General features: G+C 44.5%; 1 protein-coding gene across 2 annotated transcripts; it reads right to left on the minus strand.

The window, feature by feature from the left end:
• Positions 1-1,034: 1,034 nt before the first annotated feature.
• On the minus strand, positions 1,035-24,060 carry slc14a2 (solute carrier family 14 member 2). 2 transcript variants are annotated; one of them, XM_055920002.1, is made up of 9 exons: positions 23,963-24,060; positions 6,327-6,522; positions 5,848-6,037; positions 5,617-5,745; positions 4,923-5,115; positions 4,276-4,423; positions 4,020-4,154; positions 3,838-3,887; positions 1,035-1,834 (listed from the first exon to the last, which is right to left on the minus strand). In XM_055920002.1, the coding sequence occupies exons 1-9, from the start codon at positions 23,984-23,986 to the stop codon at positions 1,457-1,459; spliced, it is 1,443 nt and encodes a 480-aa protein (XP_055775977.1). In that variant the 5' UTR covers positions 23,987-24,060; the 3' UTR covers positions 1,035-1,456. The 2 variants fall into 2 exon arrangements, with proteins under 2 accessions (XP_055775977.1, XP_055775976.1); XM_055920001.1 differs by lacking the exon at positions 23,963-24,060 and adding an exon at positions 13,758-13,839.
• Between the last annotated feature and the right edge of the window lie 785 nt (positions 24,061-24,845).

Here is a 24,845-nt window from a genome sequence, read left to right on the forward strand (position 1 = left end):
TCAAAATATTTTTCCACCGGCACAGGTTTAATAAATTCAGAGTAGCGATTAAATATTCACTTACTTTTTGAAAATCTTCAGCTATAACATGTACATGTAGTGTTGTTCTGTTAGATAAAATCCTTCTTTATATCCGAAAAAGTCAGTTTAGTTGGTGCCATCGATTTGAGTAATCCACTCGTTCAACATGCAGAGAAAGGAATCTGAAAATCTAGGAATCTAAAATCAACAAGTCAAAATACTTTTCTATTTACTCCTCAGATTCCCTAAAATGTAAACAAACTATAATATGTCTTACAGAAAGAAGTATGTTCAATAGGAAACCGATTTTAGCAGGTCCATTCTTTCTTTATCTCTCGCGCATACACGAATTTCCAAGACTGTGTCCCTGTAATAAAACTCATATTTCTTATTCGTTTTGGAAGTTACAAGCCTGAAACCTTGAACATTGACTGCTGACACCCTGTGGAAGTCATAGGAATTGCACCCTGGGAGCTAGAATTCAGATGCCCCTATACTTTCCATTGTAAGAGCATGGGCTCTCAAAAAAAAATCTGCTTGGTTTTTCTTTGGAATTTCTACAAACTGCATAGTGTTTTCTTTCCAATGGTACCAATTATATGCATATCCTGGCTTCAGGGCCTGAGCAACAGGCAGTTTACTTTGGGCACGTCATTCAGGCAGAAATTGAGAAAAAAGGGGCCTATTATTAAATTAAGAGTATTTGAACTGGTGAACTGCAACTTCCCTGCTGCACCCTAGCTCTTATCCAATTGATCATTCAATAATCAGGACAGAATCTTCTAGTACAGTAACTACAGTAGTTATGCATTATGTAATGGCATGTTGAGAATGTGCTACCTTATACCATTATAAGGGTGTGCCAATGGGCTTGACCTCCATACATTCTTACAGTGCATACCACTATATGGGTAGTGTGTGTCCGAGGGTGGTGTGTGTCACTGTGTGTATGTCCCATGACTACTCGAAGATACATATGATGGTGGCATTTTCAAAGAGCAACAACCCTGAGCTTTTGTTAGAAAAATATACTTTTATTAGAATTCAAACCAAGCAAGTATGAAAGTACAAGGCTGTGGTAATATCCACTGTATAGCAGAGTTAGATATAATACCATACACTGGAATGACCTACTGTAGCCCTACCTGAGTGCTAGTTACCTGAGTGCTAGAGTTCTAGTTACCAGAGTGCTAGTTACCTGAGTGCTAGTTACCTGAGTGCTAGTTACCTGAGTGCTAGTTACCTGAGCGCTAGTTACCTGAGCTTTGGGCATTTTTCAGAAGTAATAAACAAGATAAGTTACATACATAATGCTAATATAATGCTAAAACTAACACTTCATACACCGTCTACAAACACACACACCCATCTGTCCATCACCTGAGTCTCTGCTACTCTATGTACAAAGTAAAACATCTGGAGTCTGTTGATGAGCTCAGACATTTTCTGCCATGCTGCTCATTTCACCCAAGGCCACCTCCATCATCTCTTCCTCCTGAATCATAATTTCATTCATCTGCTTGCCTTCCATCCCATCACCCTTCTCTTTCCCATCCATCCTCTCCATCCTCAGCACCTCTTTCTCGTTGCCTAGCAGCTCCTGCTCCTTTGCCCTCCACCTTTCCTCATCTCTTTCCTTCTCCTCTCTCTCCAGCTTCTCCTTCTTGCGGAGCTTCCAGAAGAAGCGCAGGTTCCTCTCGGGGTAGGCCACGTTAGCCAGCGGCAGCTTGAATATGGTGTTGGTTTCCGTGGTAAACAGAAGGAAGGTGAGGGCGGAGAGACAGAAGGGCCAGGTGCAGGCTGGCAGGCCAAACTGAACAAAGAGAGAGAGGGAGTCAGATTTCAGAGATTTCAATTTTTATTTGTCACATGCGCTGAATACAACTGGGATAGACCTTGCCGTGAAACGCTTACTTACAAGAGTTAAGAAAATGTACTGGGCCATATGTATGACCCTCTGTAGTGCCTTACAGTCAGATATCGAGCAGTTACCATACCAGGCGGCTATTCAACCAGTCAGGATGCTCTCGATGGTGCAGCTGTAGAACTTTTTGAGGATCTGAGGACCCATGCCAAATATTTTCTGTCTCCTGAGGGGGAATAGACAATGTCGTGCCCTCTTCACAACTGTCTTGGTGTGTTGGACCATGTCAGTTTGTTGGTTATGTGGACACCAAAAAACTTGAAGCTCTCGACCTGCTCCACTACAGCCCTGTTGATGTGAATGGTTGATGTTAATGGCCAAAATAATCTCCTTTGTCTTGATCACGTTGAGGGAGAATTTGTTGTCCTGGCACCACACTGTCAGGTCTCTGACCTCCTCCCTATAGGCTGTCTCATCGTAATCGATGATCAGGCCTACCACCGTTGTGTCGTCGGCAACCTTACTGATGGTGTTGGAGTTTTGCTTAGCCACACAGTTGTGGGTGAACAGGGAGTATAGGAGGAGACTAAGCACGCACTCCTGATGGGCCCCCGTGTTGAGGATTAGCGTGGCAGATGTATTGTTGCCTTCCTTTACCACCTGGGGGCGGCCCGTCAGGAAGTCCAGGATCCAGTTGCAGAGGGAGGTGTTTAGTCCCAGGGTCCTTAGCTTAGTAATGAGCTTTGAGGGCACTATGGTGTTGAATGCTGAGCTGTAGTCAATGAACAGCATTTTCACATAGGTGTTCCTTTTGTCCAGGTGGGAAAGGGCAGTGTGGAGTGCAATAGAGATTGCGTCATCTGTGGATCTATTGGGATGGTATGTGAATTGGAGTGGGTTTCTGGGATGATGGTGTTGATGTGAGCTATGACCAGCCTTTCAAAGCATTTCATGGCTACAGACGTGAGTGCCACAGGTTGGTAGTCATTTAGGCAGGTTACTTGGCATTCTTGGGCACAGGGATTATGGTGATCTGCTTGAAACATGTTGGTATTACAGACTTGGTCGGGGACAAGTTAAAAATGTAATTGAAGACACTTGCCAGTTGGTCCGCGCATGCTCTGAGTACACATCCTGGTAATACGTCTGGCCCTGTGGCCTTGTGAATGTTGACCTGTTTAAAGGTCTTACTCACATCGGCTACAGAGAGCGTGATCACACCGCTGGTGGGCTCTCAACGGATCAGCGGGTGCTCTCATGCATGCTTCAGTGTTGCTTGCCTCGAAGCGCGCATAGAAGTAATTTAGCTCATTTGGTTTGCTTGTGGCTGGGCTTCCCTTTGTAGTCCTTAAGAGTTTACAAGCCCTGCCACATCTGACGGGCATCAGAGCCGGTGTAGTAGGATTCAATCTTAGTCCTGTATTGACGCTTTGCCTGTTTGATGATACTCCTCAATGCCATCAGATGAATCATGGAACGTATTCCAGTCTGTGCTAGCAAAACAGTCATGTAGCTTAGTAGTTGCGTCATCTGACCACTTCCCTTATTGAGCGAGTCACTGGTACTTCCTGCTTTAGTTTTTGCTTGTAAGCAGGAATCAGGAGGATAGAATTATGGTCAGATTTGTCAAATGGAGGGCGAGGGAGAGCTTTGTATGAGTCTCTGTGTGTGAAGTAAAGGTGGTGTAGAGTTTTTGCCCTCTGGTTGCACATGTTACATGCTGGTAGAAATGAGGTAAAACGGATTTAAGTTTTCCTGCATTACAATCCCCGGCCACTAAGAGCGCCACCTCTGAATGAGCATTTTCTTGTTTGCTTATAGCCTTATATAGCTCGTTGAATGCGGTCTTAGTGTTTTTTCAAAATGTGTTTGTGTCCCACATTGTGTGAATGAAATTAGGCTACTGTATAGATAACAGCATGACTGTCATATTCTCATAACATTGTACTTACTGTGGACATGACATTAGCGATGGCTGAGCCCAGATATGCACAGAAGAAAGCTGGTGAAGAAAAGGCACAGTCAAATTCAGTCATATTGCTACAGTACCACCCATCCAAACCTTTAAGGCCTTTAACCAGTCATGTGACACAGAGACAAGAGGTCACCAGTTGGCATTGCAGTGTGAACTCACCACAGGTGATTGCCAGCAGGTGTACCTGCCAGGTGAGAGCGTAGAACATCCCTCCAATAGCGATACAGGCTAGAACACAGTTATACCCCCACAGACCAAAGTAGATCGCCTCAAATGGAGCTGCCAGGGCCAGACCTTCAGGAAAAGAACCCACACTGGAATTCACTCAGCTTAACGATACTGTCCACTTCAAATACCTAATCTGGAACACTCGTGTTGTGTGTAGTCTGGTGGTTATGTACGTGTATGTGTTTACCTGAGACCATACCGACTGCGGATCCAATGGTAGCGTGAGCACAGGTGATGGGAGAGGAAATGAAGAGAGCGACCATGAAGATTCCTCCTGTCCAGGGGTTATCACACCCATACACCTGGCCTATACCTACTGGCACTGCTGTGAACAGCTGAGGAGAGAGATAGAGAGGTGATCAGACTCGCGTGTGTGTGTGCATGCGTGTGTGGCCAGGGGCAGTCACGTCATCAAAACCCACAGGCACCATACCACAGATGATCTGAGTGACACAAACACGCCTTCTGACTCGCATATAAATCAGAATCGGACAGAAATAGTATGACAGTTGAAACCCTCAACGCATGCACAAGAATGTGTCCATCTTTTTTTGTCATTTTGAAAAGGCTAAAGACATAGTTCTCAGGGAAACTACATCTCAGTGTGTATGTGAACTATTTCTGGCATGTGGCCATTCCAGATAGATGGGATTCCTAGAGTTACTGAATGACTCAGCCTGGAAGCTTCTAGAATACACCTGTACACACCTTCCTGAACACACTCACACAACCACACACCAGGCATTGACACAGCACGCAGAAACAGTATACACACACACTCACTTTCTCTCTCACACACACGCACCCACATGTACACCCTGCTTTGTTTATTACCTTAGCTACGTCAACCTCAGCCCAGGTGATGTTGGCTAGTTCTGTGCGCGGCTGGATGAGGACTTGGGGGAAGTGGTGGTTGTAGTGGCCAGTAGCCACCATGTGGAGACATACCAGGATGTTGAAGGGAAGAGTGAACACTGGCAGGTCCCAACGACTATTAATGGACGCCAACGCACTGGACACTATAGGGCTGGAGGAGAGGAGGTTAATGTATGCTGCTCTACCACAATGATACATAATAACCTCTAATCTCTACAGTAGTCACAAGTCACAGTCGAGGTCAAATCGAGTCAGGCATCGTCAAATCTTGTTTTTACCATGTGGGGGAAAGTTATTTCCCTGTCCGTTCTGAGAAATGGTGATTGTCACAAGTCTATTAGTGCACTGCAGATATGGCTCGATATGTGCCAGTAAGACAGGACCATAATAACTGACATTAGTGAAAGTGGGTTAGACAAGATAGAAAGAAAGTCATGAATGTCCTTTTGACCCGATGATGTGATGTAATAGAGGCAAAAAAGTGGGTCAGTTTGACGTTATGATGTGATTCTGATCTTAATGGGACAGATAGCCATCATTTCCTGGTACCGCAAAGAGTACATTGTTCAAATGTTTGATTCACGTGCAAAACCCCATGAGATGGTGGTTATCAGGCCATCTGATGGGTGTCTGGTGGCACTATCTAACTCACCAGGTCATAGACATGACGATGTTGGGCAGTAGGAGCCACCAGTACCAGTCTCCAGCGTTAGAGAACACGGCCATCAGCAGTCCCACCAAGATCCCATTGTAACCATACAGCCCCGCTGCAATCGCACCCCTAAAAGAGAGACAGACACACACAGTCAGAGATTGCATACGCACATGTTCACTCACGTGCACGCACATTCAGACACACGCACACACCTGGACACACACACACCTGCTCTGTTGCAATATGAGGGCAGAGATGGTGGCGAAAAGTGTGCCCACGAAGCCGTTGAGAGCCCACCAGCGGTTCTGCAGGATCAGCCCAGCAAAGATCACTAGGCCACTCAGAGGATTGTTGACAAACATGACCTGGGCAGCACCACGGAGAACCCAGTCTAACAGCTGGAGCAGGAAGAACTGTTCTGGAGGGGGAGAATGGAGATGGGCAGCGAGTGAGGGAGAAAGAGAGAGTCAGGTTCATAAAAAAAATATGATATACGTTTCTTTGCACACAAAGCTATAGATAATCTGGTCATTGTATGCAGGTTTCTGTAATAGCATTCTGTTGAATTCATTACCTCAAGGTATATGTTAAGTTATTTGAAAAATTACGTTTTTACTCAATGATTTGTCAATGTTTTTGACTAACTGTATATAAGATAACTTAGCCTATTTGGAGAAGTGCCATGTTCAAATATAATCCGTACTTACTTTTCATCCACTCTGCAAACACCTCCATGTCTCCTGAGATGTAGGACAGTAACAGTAGGAGCCGGGCTTTGGCCTTCTGCTGGCAGGTGGGGACTGCAGACCTCCTAGCTTCGGCGTTTTCCCCCTGGGCCTTCTTCTGCTCCCCGCCCCCTGACACCTCTGGATCTGTGTTGGCCATCAGTTGCTGCTGCTCTTTCTGCGTGGAGGAGAAGAACAGAGAGTTAAACTTGCTGTAAACTTGCTGTAAACCCAGACAAAGATCCACGTCTATACAACTACTTCGACACAACATAGAAAACGTTCAACATGTACAAATATTATACTGAACAAAAATATAAACGCAACATGCAACAATTTCAAAGATTTTGCTGAGTTACAGTTCATAAAAGGAAATCAGTCAATTGAAATTAATTAAGTCCAAATCTATGGATTTCACATGACTGGGCAGGGGTTGCAGCCATGGGTGGGCCTGGGAGGGCATAGGCCCACAAACCCGGGAGCCAGGCCCACCCACTGGGGAGCCAGGCTCAGCCAATCAGAATGAGTTTTCCCCTACAAATGTAAACAAATTTGTGCACAACATTTTTGGACTAGTAACCGAAAGGTTGCAAGATCAAATCCCGAGCTGACAAGATACAAAATCTGTCCTTCTGCCCCTGAACAAGGCAGTTAACCCATCGTTCCTAGGCCATCATTGAAATAAGAATTTGTTCTTAACTGACTTGCCTAGTTAAATAAAGGTAAAATAAAACAGTGAAATGCTTACTTATGAGCCCATTCTCTACAGTGCAGAGATAAAAAGTAAGACAAATATTTGCTAAATAAAAAAAGGAAATAGTAGCACAGTAAAACAAGAAGTAGCAGTACCAAGTCAATGTGCTGGGATACCAAGTAGTTGAGGTAATACAGGATGTACACTACCGTTCAAAAGTTTGGGGTCACTTAGAAATGTCCTTGTTTTTGAAAGAAAAGCACATTTTTGTCCATTTAAATAACATCAAATTGATCAGAAATACAGTGTACACATTGTTAATGTTGTAAATAACTATTGCAGCTGGAAACGGCTGATTTTTAATGAAATATCTACATAGGCGTACAGAGGTCCGTTATCAGCAACCATCACTCCTGTGTTCCAATGGCACGGTGTATTAGCTAATCCAAGTTTATCATTTTAAAAGGATAATTGATCATTAGAAAACCCTTTTGCAATTATGTTAGCACAGCTGAAAACTATTGTGCTGATTAAAGAAACAACAAAACTGGCCTTCTTTAGACTAGTTGAGTATCTGGAGCATCAGCATTTGTGGGTTTGATTACAGGCTCAAAATGGCCTTGAAGTAATGAACCTTGAGGTAATGAACAGGCTCAAAATGGCCAAACAAATAACTTTCTTCTGAAACTCTTGTCTATTCTTGTCCTGAGAAATGAAGGCTATTCCATGCGAGAAATGGCCAGGAAACTGAAGATCTCGTACAACGCTGTGTACTACTCTCTTCACAGAACAGTACAAACTGGCTGTACATGTTCTCTCTAATTTATTTTCCACCATGAGCAAATTTCAGGTCTGCTGAGTGCAAAAAAAAATTGTGCAACTTCCAGCTCGCATTTACTATGAACACCGAAGATCTACCCGCTTACAGTTTTAACAGTGGCCAAGTAGGCTACTGTGGCTATTTTATCATAATGTAGGCCTACCAGAGGGGTCTACCATCAAAAACAATGGAGAAACATGAAAATAGCTGTTCTATCATTCAGCCTACAGTAGCAGCCAATGTGTGGTGTTCAATGTATGGTTACATTCCATGAGACTTTAGGGAAAAAAACATGCAGGGCTTGATATAACCTGTTTATCATCTTGTCCTTCAGACAAGTGTCACGATCGCGTTGACATGAACGAGAGGACCAAGGCGCAACATGATTTGAATACATCTTCTTTAATAGAACGACGAAGATGAACACCAAACACTTATACAACACTAACAAAAAACGATCGTGAAACTTCAAACGTAAGTGCACACACAGACTATCGACATAGACATATATAATGACCCACAAACAGCTAAAGCCTATGGCAGCCTTAAATATGGCTCCCAATTAGAGACAACCGAAATCAGCTGTCTCTAATTGAGAACCCATTCCGGCCACCATAGACTTCCCTAGACAACTACACCCAACATAGACACAGCTAGACACATACACTCAACACAAAACCATAAACTACAACCAACACCCCCTCTACCATATAATACCCCAAAATACACACATACCCCATGTCACACCCTGACCTAACTAAAATAATAAATAAAACAAATAATACTAAGGCCAGGGCGTGACATAAGGAGGTGACTGATAATGTTATTGTGTTGTTTTATGCAAACAAAAGCATTATTCTTCCCATACTACCCTTACAGAGAATCAGACAAATTATGCTACCCTCTGTCTACTGGCTACTTCGCTTATTCAAGCCTGTCTCAAAATACAACACTGCCCCTTTAAGACAAAAAAAAGCTCTCTACCTGACTTGCTTTTTTAAAAAGATGTCTAGAAATGTACACATGCTATACTCTTGTAGGAAGCAATCACTCCCCAATTTCTGACTACAGATGATCTATAACTGGGCTAATAACTCACTAACTAGCAAAAGATATGAACAAAATGTGCATAAGTGGTTACATTCAGCTCTTGCTTTGATCCCAAAAGTTTGAATTAAATGGCACAGATCATCCATACATGGCAATGGTCATATACAGTGCATTCGGAAAGTATTCAGCCTCCTTTACCTTTTCCACATTTTGTTACGTCACAGCCTTATTCTAAAATGGATTAAATCGTTTTTGTTCCTCATCTATCTACAGTTGAAGTCGGAAGTTTACATACACCTTAGCCAAATACATTTAAACTCAGTTTTTCACAATTCCTGACATTTAATTCAAGTAAAAAATCCCTGTCTTAGGTCAGTTAGGATCACCACTTTATTTTAAGAATGTGAAATGTCAGAATAATAGTAGAGAGAATGATTTACTTCAGCTTTTATTTATTTCATCACATTCCCAGTGGGTCAGAAGTTTGCATACACTCAAACAATTTTAAGGCAATGCTACCAAATACTAATTAACTTGGGTCAAACGTTTTTGGGTAGCCTTCCTCAAATTTCCCACAATAAGTTGGGTGAACTTTGGCCCATTCCTCCTGACAGAGCTGGTGCAACTGAATCAGGTTTGTAGGCCTCCCTGCTCGTGCACGCTTTTTCAGTTCTGCCCACAAATTCTCTATAGGTTTGAGGTCAGGGCTTTGTGATGGCCACTCCAATACCTTGACTTTGTTGTCCTTAAGCCATTTTGCCACAACTTTAGAAGTATGCTTGGGGTCATTGTCCATTTGGAAGACCCATTTGCGACCAAGCTTTAACCTCCTGACTGATGTCTTGAGATGCTGCATCAATATATCCACATAATTCTCCTGCCTCATGATGATATCTATTTTGTGAAGTGCACCAGTCCGTCCTGCAGCAAAGCACCCCCACAACATGATGCTGCCACCCCCGTGCTTCAAGGTTGGAATGGTGTTCTTCGGCTTGCAATCCTCCCCCTTTTTCCTCCAAACATAATGATGGTCATTATGGCCAAACAGTTCAAATTCTGTTTCATCAGACCAGAGGACATTTCTCCAAGAAGTACAATCTTTGTCCCCATGTGCAGTTGCAAACCGTAGTCTGTCTTTTTTATGACGGTTTTGGAGCAGTGGATTCTTCCCTGCTAAATAGCCTTTCAGGTTATGTCGATATAGGACTCGTTTTACTGTGGATATAGATACTTTTGTACTTGTTTCCTCCAGCATCTTCCCAATTTCCTTTGCTGTTGTTCTGGGATTGATTTTTCGCACCAAAGTACGTTCAGCTCTAAGAGACAGAACGCGTCTCCTTCCTGAGCGGTATGACGGCTGCGTGGTCCCATGGTATTTATACTTGCGCACTATTGTTCGTACAGATGAACGTGGTACCTTCAGGCGTTTGTGTGCTTAGGGTTGTTGTCCTGTTGGAAGGGAAACTTTCACCCCACTCTGAGGTCCTGAGCACTCTGGAGCAGGTTTTCATCAAGGATCTCTCTGTACTTTGCTCCGTTCATCTTTCCCTCAATCCCGACTAGTCTTCCGGTCCCTGCCGCTGAAAATCATCCCCACAGCATGATGCTGCCACCACCATACTTCACCATAGGGATGGTGCCAGGTTTCCTCCAGATCTGACGCTTGGCATTCAGGCCAAAGAGTTCAATCTTGGTTTTATCAGACCAGAGACTCCATGGTCAGAGTCCTTTAGGTGCCTTTTGGCAAAATCCAAGCAGGCTGTCATGTGCCTTTTACTGAGGAGTGGCTCCGCATGGCCAGTCTACCATAAAGGTCTTGTTGGTGGAGTGCTGCAGAGATTTTTGTCCTTCTGGAAAGTTCTCCCATCTCCACAGAGGAATTCTGGAGCTCTGTCAGTGTGACCATCGGGTTCTTGGTCACCTCCCTGACCAAGGCCCTTCTCCCCCAATTGCTCAGTTTGCCGTCAGAGTTTGGTGGTTCTAAACTTCTTCCATTTAAGAATAATGGAGGCCACTATGTTCTTGGGGACCTTCAAAGCTGCATTTTTTGGTACCATTCCCCAGATCTGTGCCTCGACACAATCCTGTCTCGGATCTCTATGGACAATTCCTTCGACCTCGGCTTGGTTTTTGCTCTGACATGCACTCTCAACTGTGGGACCTTAAACAATGGCCAATTTTAAGGTGAGGTACTGATAACAGAACAGAACAACATGTTGGTTATAATATAAATCTCACTGCAAATGAGAACTGTGTGACTGTGTGACTTTCATTCATGTTCATTCATGTAAAAAGTGTTTTCAGCCGACTTTTAAAAAGTCAAGGACACAACCGACAATACAATTTCTAGTTGACTTAACTTTGGGGGACAGAAGAGTTCTGCTTACATGCATTCTTAAGTTGTCTCAAAAGTTGAGTGAACTAGAAATGATTTTGCAGCTGGTTAACTTGATCTTTTTAAACTTTTTATTTCAAGTCCTCCTAATTTAACAATGTAAGAATATCCTCAGCTGAACTATTTAAACTCCATGGACTCAAACCCAGGTCCAGCGACTGTCCCCTTGGTCATTACGCCAAGAGATACAAAGTTGGATCACCGATAAAATAGCTGTTTGCTCAATTATGGAATTATTATGTTATTGACAGATGGCTGTTAAATTTTTTTGGGGTTGAGAGCAGACAGTGGGTTCTTACAAATTTGCTCTGACTAACCACACACCAGATAAACAGGTAAAACAATCTCACTAATGGTTTGAACAAATCCACTTCACGTTTTGATATATCTGGTTTAATGCATCATATTTCAGCCTCTAAAAAATGTTTTAAGTTGTAAACTGGTTCCTGACAAGTAAATTGATAAAAAATAAAGTTAAATACATCTTGCCGAAACGCACACTGGGTAACATGTTAATGAGACACGTATTTAAGCCAACACAGTATTTTACTTTGCGGATCTCAGCAAACTGAACTCAGCTATTTGTGTTGTTATGACAAACTTACCGTTCAGTTTCACTATTTCAGTTCACTCAACATTGTTTTATTAATTCGGTTCGTGGAGTATTCCACACCAGCTCAACAACTTCCCATTTTTAAGTCCAGCCAACTTAGATATTTACGCTGAATTGACTTTTTATATGTTAAATTTGTTTTACAGTGCAGCACCTACACCAATTAGTGGTGTACACTAATATTATATAATAATATTTTGGGGGGATGTTTTTTAACATGACTTTTCTTCTGTAGGATATTCCCAAGAATATCTCCAGTTTCTATAGTGCCTTAACGCAAGAACTTCCATCCGTATTCCAGTCAAAGGTAAGCCAGGCCATACACGGGTATTTGTGTGTCATAATCATAATGATATCATCAATCGAGAGCTCAAGTTCCATGGTGTCCACATCACTAAGGACCTATCATGGTCCAAACACACAGGAAGAGTGTACGGCTTTCCTTCAAGCCAAGAGGTTGAAGGAATTGTCCATAGAGATCCGAGACAGGATTTTGTCGAGGCACAGATCTGGGGAAGAGTACCAAAAAATGCAGCATTGAAGGTCTCCAAGAACACAGTGGCCTCCATTATTCTTAAATGGAAGAAGTTTGGAACCACCAAAACTCTGACGCCAAACTGAGCAATGTGGGGAGAAGGGCCTTGGTCAGGGAGGTGACCAAGAACCTGATGGTCACTCTTACAGAGCTCCAGAATTCCTCTGTGGAGATGGGAGAACTTTCCAGAAGGATAACCATCTCTGCAGCACTCCACCAATAAGGTCTTTATGGTAGACTGGCCATGCGGAGCCACTCCTCAGTAAAAGGCACATGACAGCCTGCTTGGATTTTGCCAAAAGGCACCTAAAGGACTCTGACCATGGAGTCTCTGGTCTGATAAAACCAAGATTGAACTCTTTGGCCTGAATGCCAAGCGTCACGTCTGGAGGAAACCTGGCACCATCCCTACGGTGAAGCATATTGGTGGCAGCATCATGCTGTGGGGATGTTTTTCAGCGGCAGGGACTGGAAGACTAGTCGGGATCGAGGGAAAGATGAACGGAGCAAAGTACAGAGAGATCCTTGGTGAAAACCAGCTCCAGAGCGCTCAGGACGTCAGATTGGTCAACAACCCTAAGCACACATTCGAACATGTCTGGAAAAAACTGAAAATAGCTGTGCAGTGACGCTCCCCATCAAACATGACAGAGCTTGAGAGGATCTGCAGAGAAGAGTGGGAGAAATTTCCCAAATACAGGTGAGCCAAACGTGTAGCGACATACCCAAGAGCAGCTCCCCAGGACTGCCATGCAGAGAGCAGAAGAAATATCAGTGAGAGAAGCACAAGATTGAACTTCAAGTTTTTCCTGTTAGCTAACACTTAACACTATCAACGTTTCCCTTTACTGTGGCAATTGTGATAGAATCAAGGCAATATTAGCCACTTTCAATACATCATACCGAAACAAAACGAACTATGCAAGATATTTTTTTGTAGTCAGAACCCAGGACTCTATTGGACTCTATTGCTGATGACTCTGTTGTGCACGAGACCATATCCTACACAGACCATACGGCACAGCCAATCAGTGCTGCAGAAGACCAATATAGACCATTGACATACAATGCATTCGGAAAGTGTTCATACCCTATATAAGGTGGCCATTGTTGCCATTGTTTATGTCTTTATAATGTTACCATTTAACATTATCCTTATATAATACTATCTACGTAGGATTAATTATTGGCATGTCCAACCTTCCCATTTTTTACACAGATCTGTGCCCTTTTGCATTACAAAAATGTTGCCTCCATTTAGACAGAAAGGAAACGAGAAGAATGAGTAGTGCACTGTGTGTCCTACCTTTGTGTGATGTGGTCCAGGCATATATGTTTTCAGTAGGGCAAGGTGCTGTGTATGGCAGCTGCTCTGAAGCTCTGCTGTAGCAGGGATCCCGCCACTATTTTTATACTTCGCACAACATTCCTACACTCCTCCTCTGATGAACAAGAGTGATAAAGTTCAACCACGCGCAACTTAACTTTGATATGGAATGTGTGTGTGAGAGAGAGATGGCCTTGACCTATGGGTGTTCTATCAGCAGGTCCTGTCCATTAGCCAGCCACACAACTGTTAGCATCTTGACTTTTGACCTGTGAGAGATTTACCCTATAGAGAGTTTTATAATTTTCCAGTGTTTGAATAAAACTTGACCTGCACAATTCATTTTTGTTTTGTTTCATCCAATGGCAGATTGTGAGCATATTGAAAAATGTGTCACTCTTGCAATTTCATTATCCTTATATATAGGACAAATGATCTGTCACGTTCATCGTATACATAATGAGCGGACCAAGGCGCCGCGTGAGTAGAGTTCCACATATTTATTAAAGTGAACCTTCAAAAAACAACAAAGAATAAACTAACGTGAAGTTCGTAGTGCACATGGCACTAAACCAAAACGAAACAATATCCCACAAACGCAGGTGGGAAAAAGATCACATTAAGTATGATCCCCAATTAGAGGCAACGATCATCAGCTGCCTCCAATTGGGAACCATACTCACACCAACATAGAAATTCATGACTAGAACACCCCTTAGTCACGCTCTGACCTTTTGCACCCCAAGGGCTCTCTATGGTCAGGGCGTGACATGATCAGAAATAGGGGTATTGAAAAACTGTTCGCTACTGTAAAGATGTAGCACAGTGTGGTATGCAATTTCTGCCCCATGTAACATTGATTAAGATCACCTATTTAACGTGACTTGCCAACTGATCACTATCGCCTGTCTCTCTCCTTGAAATTCAGCGACAATTCTATCAGCAAAAAGCAGTAACAAAACTGGCATTATCACTTGTTTGTACTCTATGTTCCCATCATGATCTCACACATCCATAGACAAAGGTTATACAAGCTGAGACCCACCTCTTGTTCGTTGGGCTCTTAACTCTGTACATTTTGAGTGGTTGTTAACCACTCCAGAATTACAATTCTTATAATAAATGCTTGTTGTTTGAAGAACCTACATTCTCTCTTTCTTTCTGGTTAGAAATTCCATGAGACAGCTCACTCTGACCATTTTACTCACCCTAGCAGAGCTGGTTAGGCTCTTTTTATGTTATCCAGTGCGTTGGTAAATACAACTGTGAGGCTGGCAACAATTTAATTACGCTTCTTTGCCAACGTTTACTGACTCTGGCCATATTCAGTGTTAAACGTTTGTAAATCTGTCAGTTATTCTGAGCGATTTTACCAGCTATGTCTATCGACAGTTGTCGCAGTGACATCATTAACATTCTATTGAAATGGTTACTTGCATAGTGGAGTATTTTTAGTTTAGACATGTAGCTAGCTAACTAGCTAAATAATGAACCATAATCCCAACTCATAATGTTACTACCCTGCATGAATCTGCAGGTAGCTAACCAACCAGGTTTAATGTTAGCTAGCTAAAATTAGGCTATAACTAGCCATGCAAATGGCTCTGAGATACGAATAATATTACTACAGAGATCAAACATGTAACGTTAGCTAGCGAACCTGCCAGCTAACGATAGCCTGCTAGCCAACAGTAGACTTTAACTTGAAATGAAAACGACTTTCTGACAAAATTAGAAATGTGTAATATCTGAAAATGTAGCTAGCTAGACTATCTTATCCATATACATGGATGAACGCTTCACCCTCTCTGTCCTGGATGCCATGATTGACTTAGTTTGAAGAGACAGGTGTTTTATACAACAGCCTTCTGTGTATTCTCTTTTCTACTCCGTCTGCATATTTGCAATCAACCGCCATCTCCATCTCCTTAGCTATCATACTCTAATTTCACTGATTTCAAAACTTGGTCCTGCAGAAAGTGGAGAGCAACACATGCAGTTCTGTGATATCTTCCAAAAAATCCACATTAGAAAAGATTACCTATACATACTGACAAGCTAATGTTATAGACAGAAGCGTGCTTTATGGCAGACCAATCCGAACTCATCTCTCGACATGTCCAGCCCACTCATTATTTCAGCCAATCATGGCTAGCGGGAAGGTTGCTGATTTTTCCGTGGCTAAACCAACTAGGCTCATAACTTAACAATTGTATTCGTATTTTCAGATGGCATACCATTTTGTTATTTAGGCACATGAACGTTTATATGTTCCAGAAGGTGTTTCTGATTTAAAAAATGTTTTTCATTCAAATGGCTCTTCGCAAAGCTTTGTGTAACGAGTCACATTTATTCTAATGCATTCTCGTTGCACTATGCCCAACAACAGTCACTACAAACTGCAGTCCCTTAAGCACTTATTTGGACAGTGAAGCTAAAACCTTTCATTTGTGTCACGAATATTACCGAAGGTGACTCCCCTTCCCGTTCGGGTGGCACTCGGCGGTCGTCGTCGCCGGTCTACTAGCTGCTACCGATCCCTTTTTCCTTTTCGTTTATGTCTGTCTAATTGTTTTCACCTGTTTCTTGTTTGGGTTTTAGGAGGGGTACTATTTAGGTTAGTTTCGCCCGCTAGTGTTTGTGCGGGTTTATTTTGTGTATTCACGTTTTACGTCGTGAGTGGATTATTTGTTTGTGGGATTTTCGCTATTCCAGCTTTATTTAAACAGTGGTCTGTGGGTTGTTTTGCGCCTGTGTTTTGACGTCACCCTTTTGTACCTGTTCCTGTTTTATGCTGTGGACATTAAAGCGTTTTGTACCCGGAATATTTTGCTCTCCCTGCGCCTGACTCTGCACCCATCATTCACCTGACGTTATAGAAGCCCGCACCTCTCTGATGGAGTCAGCAGGAGCAGCGACCACCCCTCTCCCCACGATGGAGGAGAGAGTCCTGCATCATACGTCCATCCTACATCGCATTGGTTCGGCAATGGATCAGATGATGGAGAGGATGGATCGTTGGGAGAGGAGTGGTCTCCCTACTACCCCACCTACCCTCCCACCAGCAACATTACCATCTCCTCCAGCGGGAGCCGGTGCCAGCGTCCTGCGCATCACGCCTCCGAGGGAGTACGATGGAGCAGCGGCCGGTTGCCAGGGATTTCTGCTCCAACTTGACCTCTACCTGGCCACCATTCGGCCTGCTCCCTCGGACGAGGAGAGCGTGAGTTTCCTCGTTTCCTGCCTGTCGGGTAGGGCCCTGGAGTGGGCCAACGCCGTATGGAATGGACCCGACTCAGCGAGGGGTCACTACCTGGAGTTCACCCGCCGTTTCCGGGCTGTGTTTGATCATCCCCCGGATGGCAGAGCGGCGGGTGAGAGGTTGTTCCATCTCCGGCAGGGGACGAGGAGCGCACAGGATTTTGCGCTGGATTTCCGTACTTTGGCTGCTGGAGCAGGGTGGAACGACAGGGCCCTGATAGACCACTACAGGTGTAGCCTAAGGGAGGACGTCCGCAGAGAGCTGGCTTGTCGGGATGCTACGCTCAGCTTGGATGAGCTGATCGACATGTCAATCCGGCTAGACCATCTGCTGGCTGCTCGCGGACGTTCTGAGAGGGTTCTGTCAGTTCCACCTCCTGGCCCCCCCCCCCCCCCCCCCCGCTCCCATTCCTATGGAGCTAGGAGGGGCTGCGTCTAGGGAGACCGGAGGAGGAGGCTCCTCCTGCACCCATGGTGGCCGGAGAGGGCACACTTCCGGTCGGTGCTGGAGGAGTCCATCTGGGATTCGAGAGGGCAGGCAGAACACTCCTCGGTCACCTCAGGTGAGTCAGCACCACACTCTCCCAGAGCTTCCTGTTGGTCATATGTTTTTGTTAATCTCTTTTCTAAGGTTTTTCCCATCTCTCCAGCATAAGGCGCTAGTCGATTCAGACGCAGCGGGTAATTTTATTGATCGCGGACTCGCTAAGAGGTTGAGGATTCCGCTCGTTAAGGTAGACCCCCCTTTCCCCGTGCACTCCTTAGATAGTCGACCACTAGGGTCAGGGCTGGTCAGGGAGGCCACGATACCTCTGGATATGATGACGCAGGGAAATCATAAGGAGCGGATTAGTCTGTTCCTTATTGATTCACCTGCTTTTCCGGTGGTGTTAGGGATTCCCTGGCTGGCTATTCACAATCCTACGATTTCGTGGAGACAGGGAGCTCTCCAGGGGTGGTCTGATGAGTGTTCAGGCAGGTGTTTAGGAGTTTCCATCGGTGCGACAACGGTGGAGAGTCCAGACCAGGTTTCCACTGTGCGCATTCCTGCTGAGTATGCCGATTTGGCTATCGCCTTCAGTAAAAGGAAGGCGACCCAATTACCACCCCATCGACAGGGGGATTGCGTGATAAACCTCCAGGTAAACGCTGCACTTCCCAGGAGTCACGTGTATCCGTTGTCCCAGGAGGAGACGTTGGCTATGGAGACATACATCACGGAGGCTCTGGGACAGGGGTACATTCGGCCCTCCATGTCACCCGCCTCCTCGAGTTTCTTTTTTGTGAAGAAAAAGGAGGGTGGTTTACGTCCGTGTATTGATTATCGAGGTCTAAATTCCATCACTGTGGGTTTTAGTTACCCACTACCTCTCATCGCTACGGCGGTGGAATCATTTCACGGGGCGCGATTCTTCACAAAATTGGACCTCAGGAGCGCATATGTAACAGTATAACTTTAAACCATCCCCTCGCCCCGACCCGGGCGCGAACCAGGGACCCTCTATATTCGGGAGGGAGATGAGTGGAAAACCGCGTTTAGTACCACATCTGGCCATTATGAGTACCTCGTCATGCCCTATGGGTTGAAGAATGCTCCAGCCATCTTTCAATCCTTCGTTGATGAGATTCTCAGAGACCTGCACGGACAGGGTGTAGTGGTGTATATTGATGACATCTTGATCTACTCCGCTACACGCGCCAAGCATGTGTCTCTGGTGCGCAAGCTTCTTGGGCGACTGCTGGAGCATGACCTGTACGTGAAGGCAGAGAAATGTGAGTTTTCCAAACGAGCCGTTTCCTTCCTGGGTTATCGCATTTCCACCTCGGGGATGGTAATAGAGGATGACCGCGTAAAAGCCGTGCGTATTTGGCCGACTCCGACCACGGTAAAGGAGGTGCAGCGGTTCTTAGGGTTTGCCAATAACTACCGGAGGTTTATCCGGGGTTTTGGTCAGGTGGCGGCCCCTATTACCTCACTGCTGAAGGGGGGCCCGGTGCGCTTGCAGTGGTCCGCAGAGGCGGAGAGAGCTTTCTGTCGTTTGAAGGCGCTGTTCACCGAGGCGCCAGTGTTGGCGCATCCTGACCACTCTTTGGCGTTCATAGTTGAGGTGGACGCATCCGAGGCTGGGGTCGGGGCTGTGCTCTCCCAGCGCTCGGGTACGCCACCGAAGCTCCGCCCCTGTGCTTTTTTTTCGAAGAAGCTCGGGCCAGCGGAGCGGAATTATGATGTGGGGGATAGGGAGTTGTTGGCCATGGTCAAGGCTCTGAAGGTGTGGAGACACTGGCTTGAGGGGGCTAAGCACCCTTTTCTCATCTGGACCGACCACCAGAATCTGGAGTATATCCGATCAGCTAGGAGACTGAATCCTCGTCAGGCAAGGTGGGCCATGTACTTTACCCGATTTCGTTTTACGATTTCGTATCGACCAGGTTCCCTCAATACTAAGGCTGACGCGCTGTCCTGACTATACGACACTGATGACCGGTCCATCGATCCTACTCCCATCATTCCGGCGGCTAAGCTGGTAGCACCGGTAGTATGGGAGGTGGACGCGGACATCGAGCGGGCACTAAGGGCGGAACCTGCGCCTCCACAGTGCCCGGAGGGTCGTAGGTATGTGCCGGTCGCTGTTCGTGATCAATTGATTCGATGGGCTCATAGTCTACCCTCGTCAGGTCACCCGGGTATTTCAAGGACGGTGCGAAGTCTTAGAGGGAAGTACTGGTGGCCTACCTTGGTGAGAGACGTGCGATTCTATGTCTCCTCCTGTTCGGTGTGCGCCCAGAGTAAGGCTCCTAGACATTTGCCACGAGGGAAATTACAACCCCTCCCCGTTCCACAACGGCCGTGGTCCCATCTATCGGTGGATTTTCTTACTGATCTTCCCTTGTCTCAGGGGAACACCACTATCCTGGTCGTTGTGGATCGGTTCTCTAAGTCCTGCCGTCTTATCCCGTTGCCCAGTCTCCCTACGGCCCTGCAGACTGCGGAGGCACTATTTACCCATGTCTTCCGGCACTACGGGGTGCCCGAGGATATCGTTTCTGATCGGGGTCCCCAGTTCACGTTCAGAGTATGGAAGGCGTTTATGGAACATCTGGGGGTCTCGGTCAGCCTGACCTCGGGGTATCACACGGAGAGTAATGGGCAGGTGGAGAGAGTGAACCAGGAGGTGGGTAGGTTTCTGCGGTCGTATTGCCAGGACCGGCCAGGGGAGTGGTCAAGATACATCCCCTGGGCAGAGATTGCCCAGAACTCACTAAGCCACTCCTCTACCAACATGTCACCATTTGAGTGTGTGTTGGGGTACCAGCCGGTTCTGGCACCATGGCATCAGAGCCAGACCGAAGCTCCTGCGGTGGAGGAGTGGGTTCAGCGCTCTAAGGAAACCTGGAGAGCTGTCCAGGAGTCTTTGCGTCAGGCGAGTAGACGGCAGAAGAAGAGCGCTGACCGTCACCGCAGTGAGGCCCCCGTGTTTGCACCGGGGGACAGGGTCTGGCTCTCGACCCGAAACCTGCCCCTCCGCCTGCCCTGCCGGAAGCTGGGTCCGCAGTGTGTAGGGCCATTTTAAGTCCTGAGGAGAATAAACGAGGTGTGTTATCGATTGTTACTTCCTTCGTATTATCGTATTAACCCCTCGTTTCATGTGTCTCTCCTCAGGCCGGTGGTAGCTGGTCCCATGCAGGAGGGTGAGGTTCCGGAGGTCCCTCCGCCCCCTCTGGATATAGAGGGGTCCCCGGCGTACACGATAAGGTCCATACTGGACTCCAGACGCCGGGTGAGGGGCCTGCAGTACCTTGTGGACTGGGAGGGGTACGGTCCGGAGGAGAGGTGCTGGGTCCCGGTGGGGGATATATTGGATCCAAATCTACTAAGGGAATTCCATCGCCTCCATCCGGATCGCCCTGCGCCTCGCCCCCGGGGTCGTCCCCGAGGCCGGCGTCGGCGCGCTGCGGGGGCCGCGCGTCAGGAGGGGGGTACTGTCACGAATCCCCTTCCCGTTCGGGTGGCACTCGGCGGTCGTCGTCGCCGGTCTACTAGCTGCTACCGATACCTTTTTCCTTTTCGTTTATGTCTGTCTAATTGTTTTCACCTGTTTCTTGTTTGGGTTTTAGGAGGGGTACTATTTAGGTTAGTTTCGCCCGCTAGTGTTTGTGCGGGTTTATTTTGTGTATTCACGTTTTACGTCGTGAGTGGATTATTTGTTTGTGGGATTTTCGCTATTCCAGCTTTATTTAAACAGTGGTCTGTGGGTTGTTTTGCGCCTGTGTTTTGGCGTCACCCTTTTGTACCTGTTCCTGTTTTATGCTGTGGACATTAAAGCATTTTGTACCCGGAATATTTTGCTCTCTCTGCGCCTGACTCTGCACCCATCATTCACCTGATGTTACAATTTGGCTATGTACTCCAGCATTTTGGATTTGAGATCCTTTATATGAGGCGACAGTACAGACTGTCAGCTTTCATTTGAGGGTATTTTCATACATATCTGTTTCACCATTTAGAAATGAATGCTTAATAATGTATTGTGTCATTTTGGAGTCACTTTTATTGTAAAGAAGAATATAATGTTTCTGAACACTTCCGCATTTAATGTGGATACTACCATGATTACAGATAATCTTGAACGAATCCTCATGAATAACGATGATGATTGAAAAAGTTACTTAAGCAATAATACATGAGATGCCATGTGTTATGACATTTGTATCATGGCTGTGATGTGGTCATTGCCACGAGGGGAAGCAGAGTGTTTTATTGCTTTTATACAACAGGTTACCAGCGTTAAAAAAGATGAGACAGTGGATCTGTAAAAGTAGTACTAGTAGTAGTAGTAGTAATAGTACGTTGCTAGGTAACGACGTAAACGATGGCACTTTTTATGAATGTGGTCATGTGTATGTTGTCTAGTATTTCATGGGCAGGATAGACTCTAACAATGGAAATTCCAAACCACCCATTGTATAAAGAGTCACACACATCCACACACAGAGGCATAAATATCATACCCCTCCCCAAAAATAATGCTAACATCCCCTGTTAATGGTAATGGTGACTGGTTAGCATGTTTTGGGGGTTTGATCTGTGTCTCTGTAACTTTCTCATTCATCATTATTCACAGTTAATTCATGATTGTCTGTAGTCATGGTAGTATCCACATGAATGTACAAGCGTTTAGGAAAATATTATATTCTTTTGTACAATAAAAGTGACTCTAAAATGACACAAATCATCATTTACCATTCAGTTCACACCATAACCCGAAACACAACCAAAACAAACTGCAAACGCATACAAGAAGTTTGTAGAGTCACAAGCTTGATGTAGTCATCGCTAGCTAGGAATGTGGTATCAAATACTCAACTTTTACCTACTTTAATAATACACTTTAAGGGAATTTGTTCAAAAATGTATGACACCTTAAAATGGGGGGACTAGATACATAAAGTGATTTCATTTTTAAACAGTAAAACAGATATGTATGAAAATTGCCTCAAATAAAAGGTGACATTCTGTACTGTCGCCTCATATGAAACAGTTGATCTGAAATCCCAAATGCTGGAGTATAGAGCAAAATTAAATGTTTTAGCTTCACTGTTCAAATACATACGGAGGGGAGTGTATAATCTAAGTACTATACAGTCAGGTACATAACTATTGACACCATTGATAAAGATGAGCAATAATGACTGTATGATATAAATAATGCAAATACTGAGCTATGTCGTATGAATTTTGGGGGGGGGGGGTTATTTTATTTTATATAAATAAAATTCCTCTGAGAAAGAGATTTTGTTTAACGAGTAATACAAAAACATCTAAAAAAGATAGGTGTCAAAATTATAGCTCTATGGCAGCTAATGTTAGTGTGTGAGATTTTTTTATTATCATCATTATATATATATATTTTTTTTTAACCTTTAATTAACTAGGCAAGTCAGTTAAGAACAAATTCTTATTTACAATGACGGCCTATCCCGGTCAAACCCTCCCCTAACCCGGACGAAGCTATGCTAGTTGTGCGCCGCCCTATGAGTCTGATCTGATGTGACATTCCTGATCTGGTATGATGGATAGGTGCCTCTGTCACTTGTTTTCGAAGACGATGAACTAGTCACCTGCTGGGGAGTGTGTGTCTGCATGTGCATGTGCAGGGAGTAGTACACAGCGTTGTACGAGATCTTCAGTTTCTTGTATTGTAGGTGGTTGCCTTGATTTTTAAAAGTTGGCTGAAGACACTTTTTACAGTGTGCCCTTTAGAGAAAAAAAATCTCAGTGAACTAAACAAAAGGAAAGGGTGCAACTCTACTGCATTTGAAGAGCAGTGTGAATGCAACTTTTTCTTGGTTGCACACATTGAGTAAAACACAGGTGTCCCTCAACCAATTAAACGTTGCATTCACACCACTCAGTAAATGCATTCTGATGAAGGTCTACGGACCAAAACATGCCTGTTTCAATGCATCTGCTCTAAAGCTTTCATTTTCTTTTATCATATTAATATTCTACTTGAAATAAATGATGTAAACAAAGGCTCAGAAACATGAATGAAAATCACAGTCTTCTCATTTGCAGTGAGATTTATAATATAACCAACGTTTTGTTCTGTTCTGTTATCAGTACCTCACCTTATTAAAGAGTGGCCGTTGTTTATGTCTTTATAATGTTACCATTTAACATTATCCTTATATAATACTATCTACGTAGGATGAATTATTGGCATGTCCAACTTTCCCATTTTTTACACAGATCTGTGCCCTTTTGCACTACGAAAATGTTGCCTCCATTTAGTACAGATTTACAAGAGCATACAGATGAAAAAGAAAAGCACAAAAAGGAATAATGATAAAACAAAAAAAATCTTTAAAGTAAGTAATAAAAAACAAGACGTGAAGAATGAGTAGTGCAGTGTGTGTCCTACCTTTGTGTGATGTGGTCCAGGCATATATGTTTCCAGTAGGGCAAGGTGCTGTGTGTGGCAGCTGCTCTGAAGCTCTGCTGTAGCAGGGCTCCCACCACTGTTTTTATACCTCACAACATTCCTACACTCCTCCTCTGATGAACAAGAGTGATAAAGTTCAACCATGCGCAACTTAACTTTGATATGGAATGTGTGTGTGAGAGAGAGATGGCCTTGACCTATGGGTGTTCTATCAGCAGGTCCTGTCCATTAGCCTGTCCTTTAGCCAGTTATCTAGCTCAAGAGGTTAACTAGGCACAACATCCTTTTATTGTTAACAAATGACAAGAAAATCATATAAAAAGTAAAGTGAATATTGCATCAGATACTTAGATTGAAAATGCATGTAAATTGAAAGAGTAATTTGGTGCAGTGAACAAGTGACTTTGTACTCAGTCAATTGAAAATGTATTTAGAGTTTTGAAACATGAGCAATTTTGATGATCTGTTTAGATTTTTGTGCTTAGGGTTGTGAAAATGTACCACATACATGTGAAAATTGCACCAAAGTGAACTGTAACTTCACTCACACCTTCCTCTGAGTTTGTTCAAACGAATTCCCATCCCTTCAACTATTTCAATCTCTGCAACTATTAGGAAAGGGGGATACATAGTCAGTTGTACAACTGAACGCATGAAACTGAAATGTGTCTTCCGAATTTAACTCAACTGCTCTGAACAGTGGCTTAACTGCCTTGCTCAGAATAACAGATGTTTACCTTGTCAGCTCAGGGATTCGATCCTGCAACCTTTCGATTACTGGCCCAACGCTCCGATCTGCCAGGCCTCCCGCCAGACTACCTGCCGCCCCTAACATTTGTGACAGACCGGCTTTGCAAAATTT

This window comes from Salvelinus fontinalis, chromosome 4 (genome assembly GCF_029448725.1).
Source record: "Salvelinus fontinalis isolate EN_2023a chromosome 4, ASM2944872v1, whole genome shotgun sequence".
In the NCBI taxonomy this organism is placed as follows: domain Eukaryota; kingdom Metazoa; phylum Chordata; class Actinopteri; order Salmoniformes; family Salmonidae; genus Salvelinus; species Salvelinus fontinalis.

Bases quoted from the DNA above. Each gene is read 5' to 3' on its own strand.
- slc14a2 (XM_055920002.1), bottom strand. From the start codon at position 23,986: ATGCCTGGACCACATCACACAAAG. The intron at 5,116-5,616 runs GTGAGTTAGATA...CCTCTCCTCCAG, and splicing joins ATCGTCATGTCTATGACCTG to CCCTATAGTGTCCAGTGCGT. The intron at 4,424-4,922 runs GTAATAAACAAA...CTCTCTCCTCAG, and splicing joins CTGAGGTTGACGTAGCTAAG to CTGTTCACAGCAGTGCCAGT.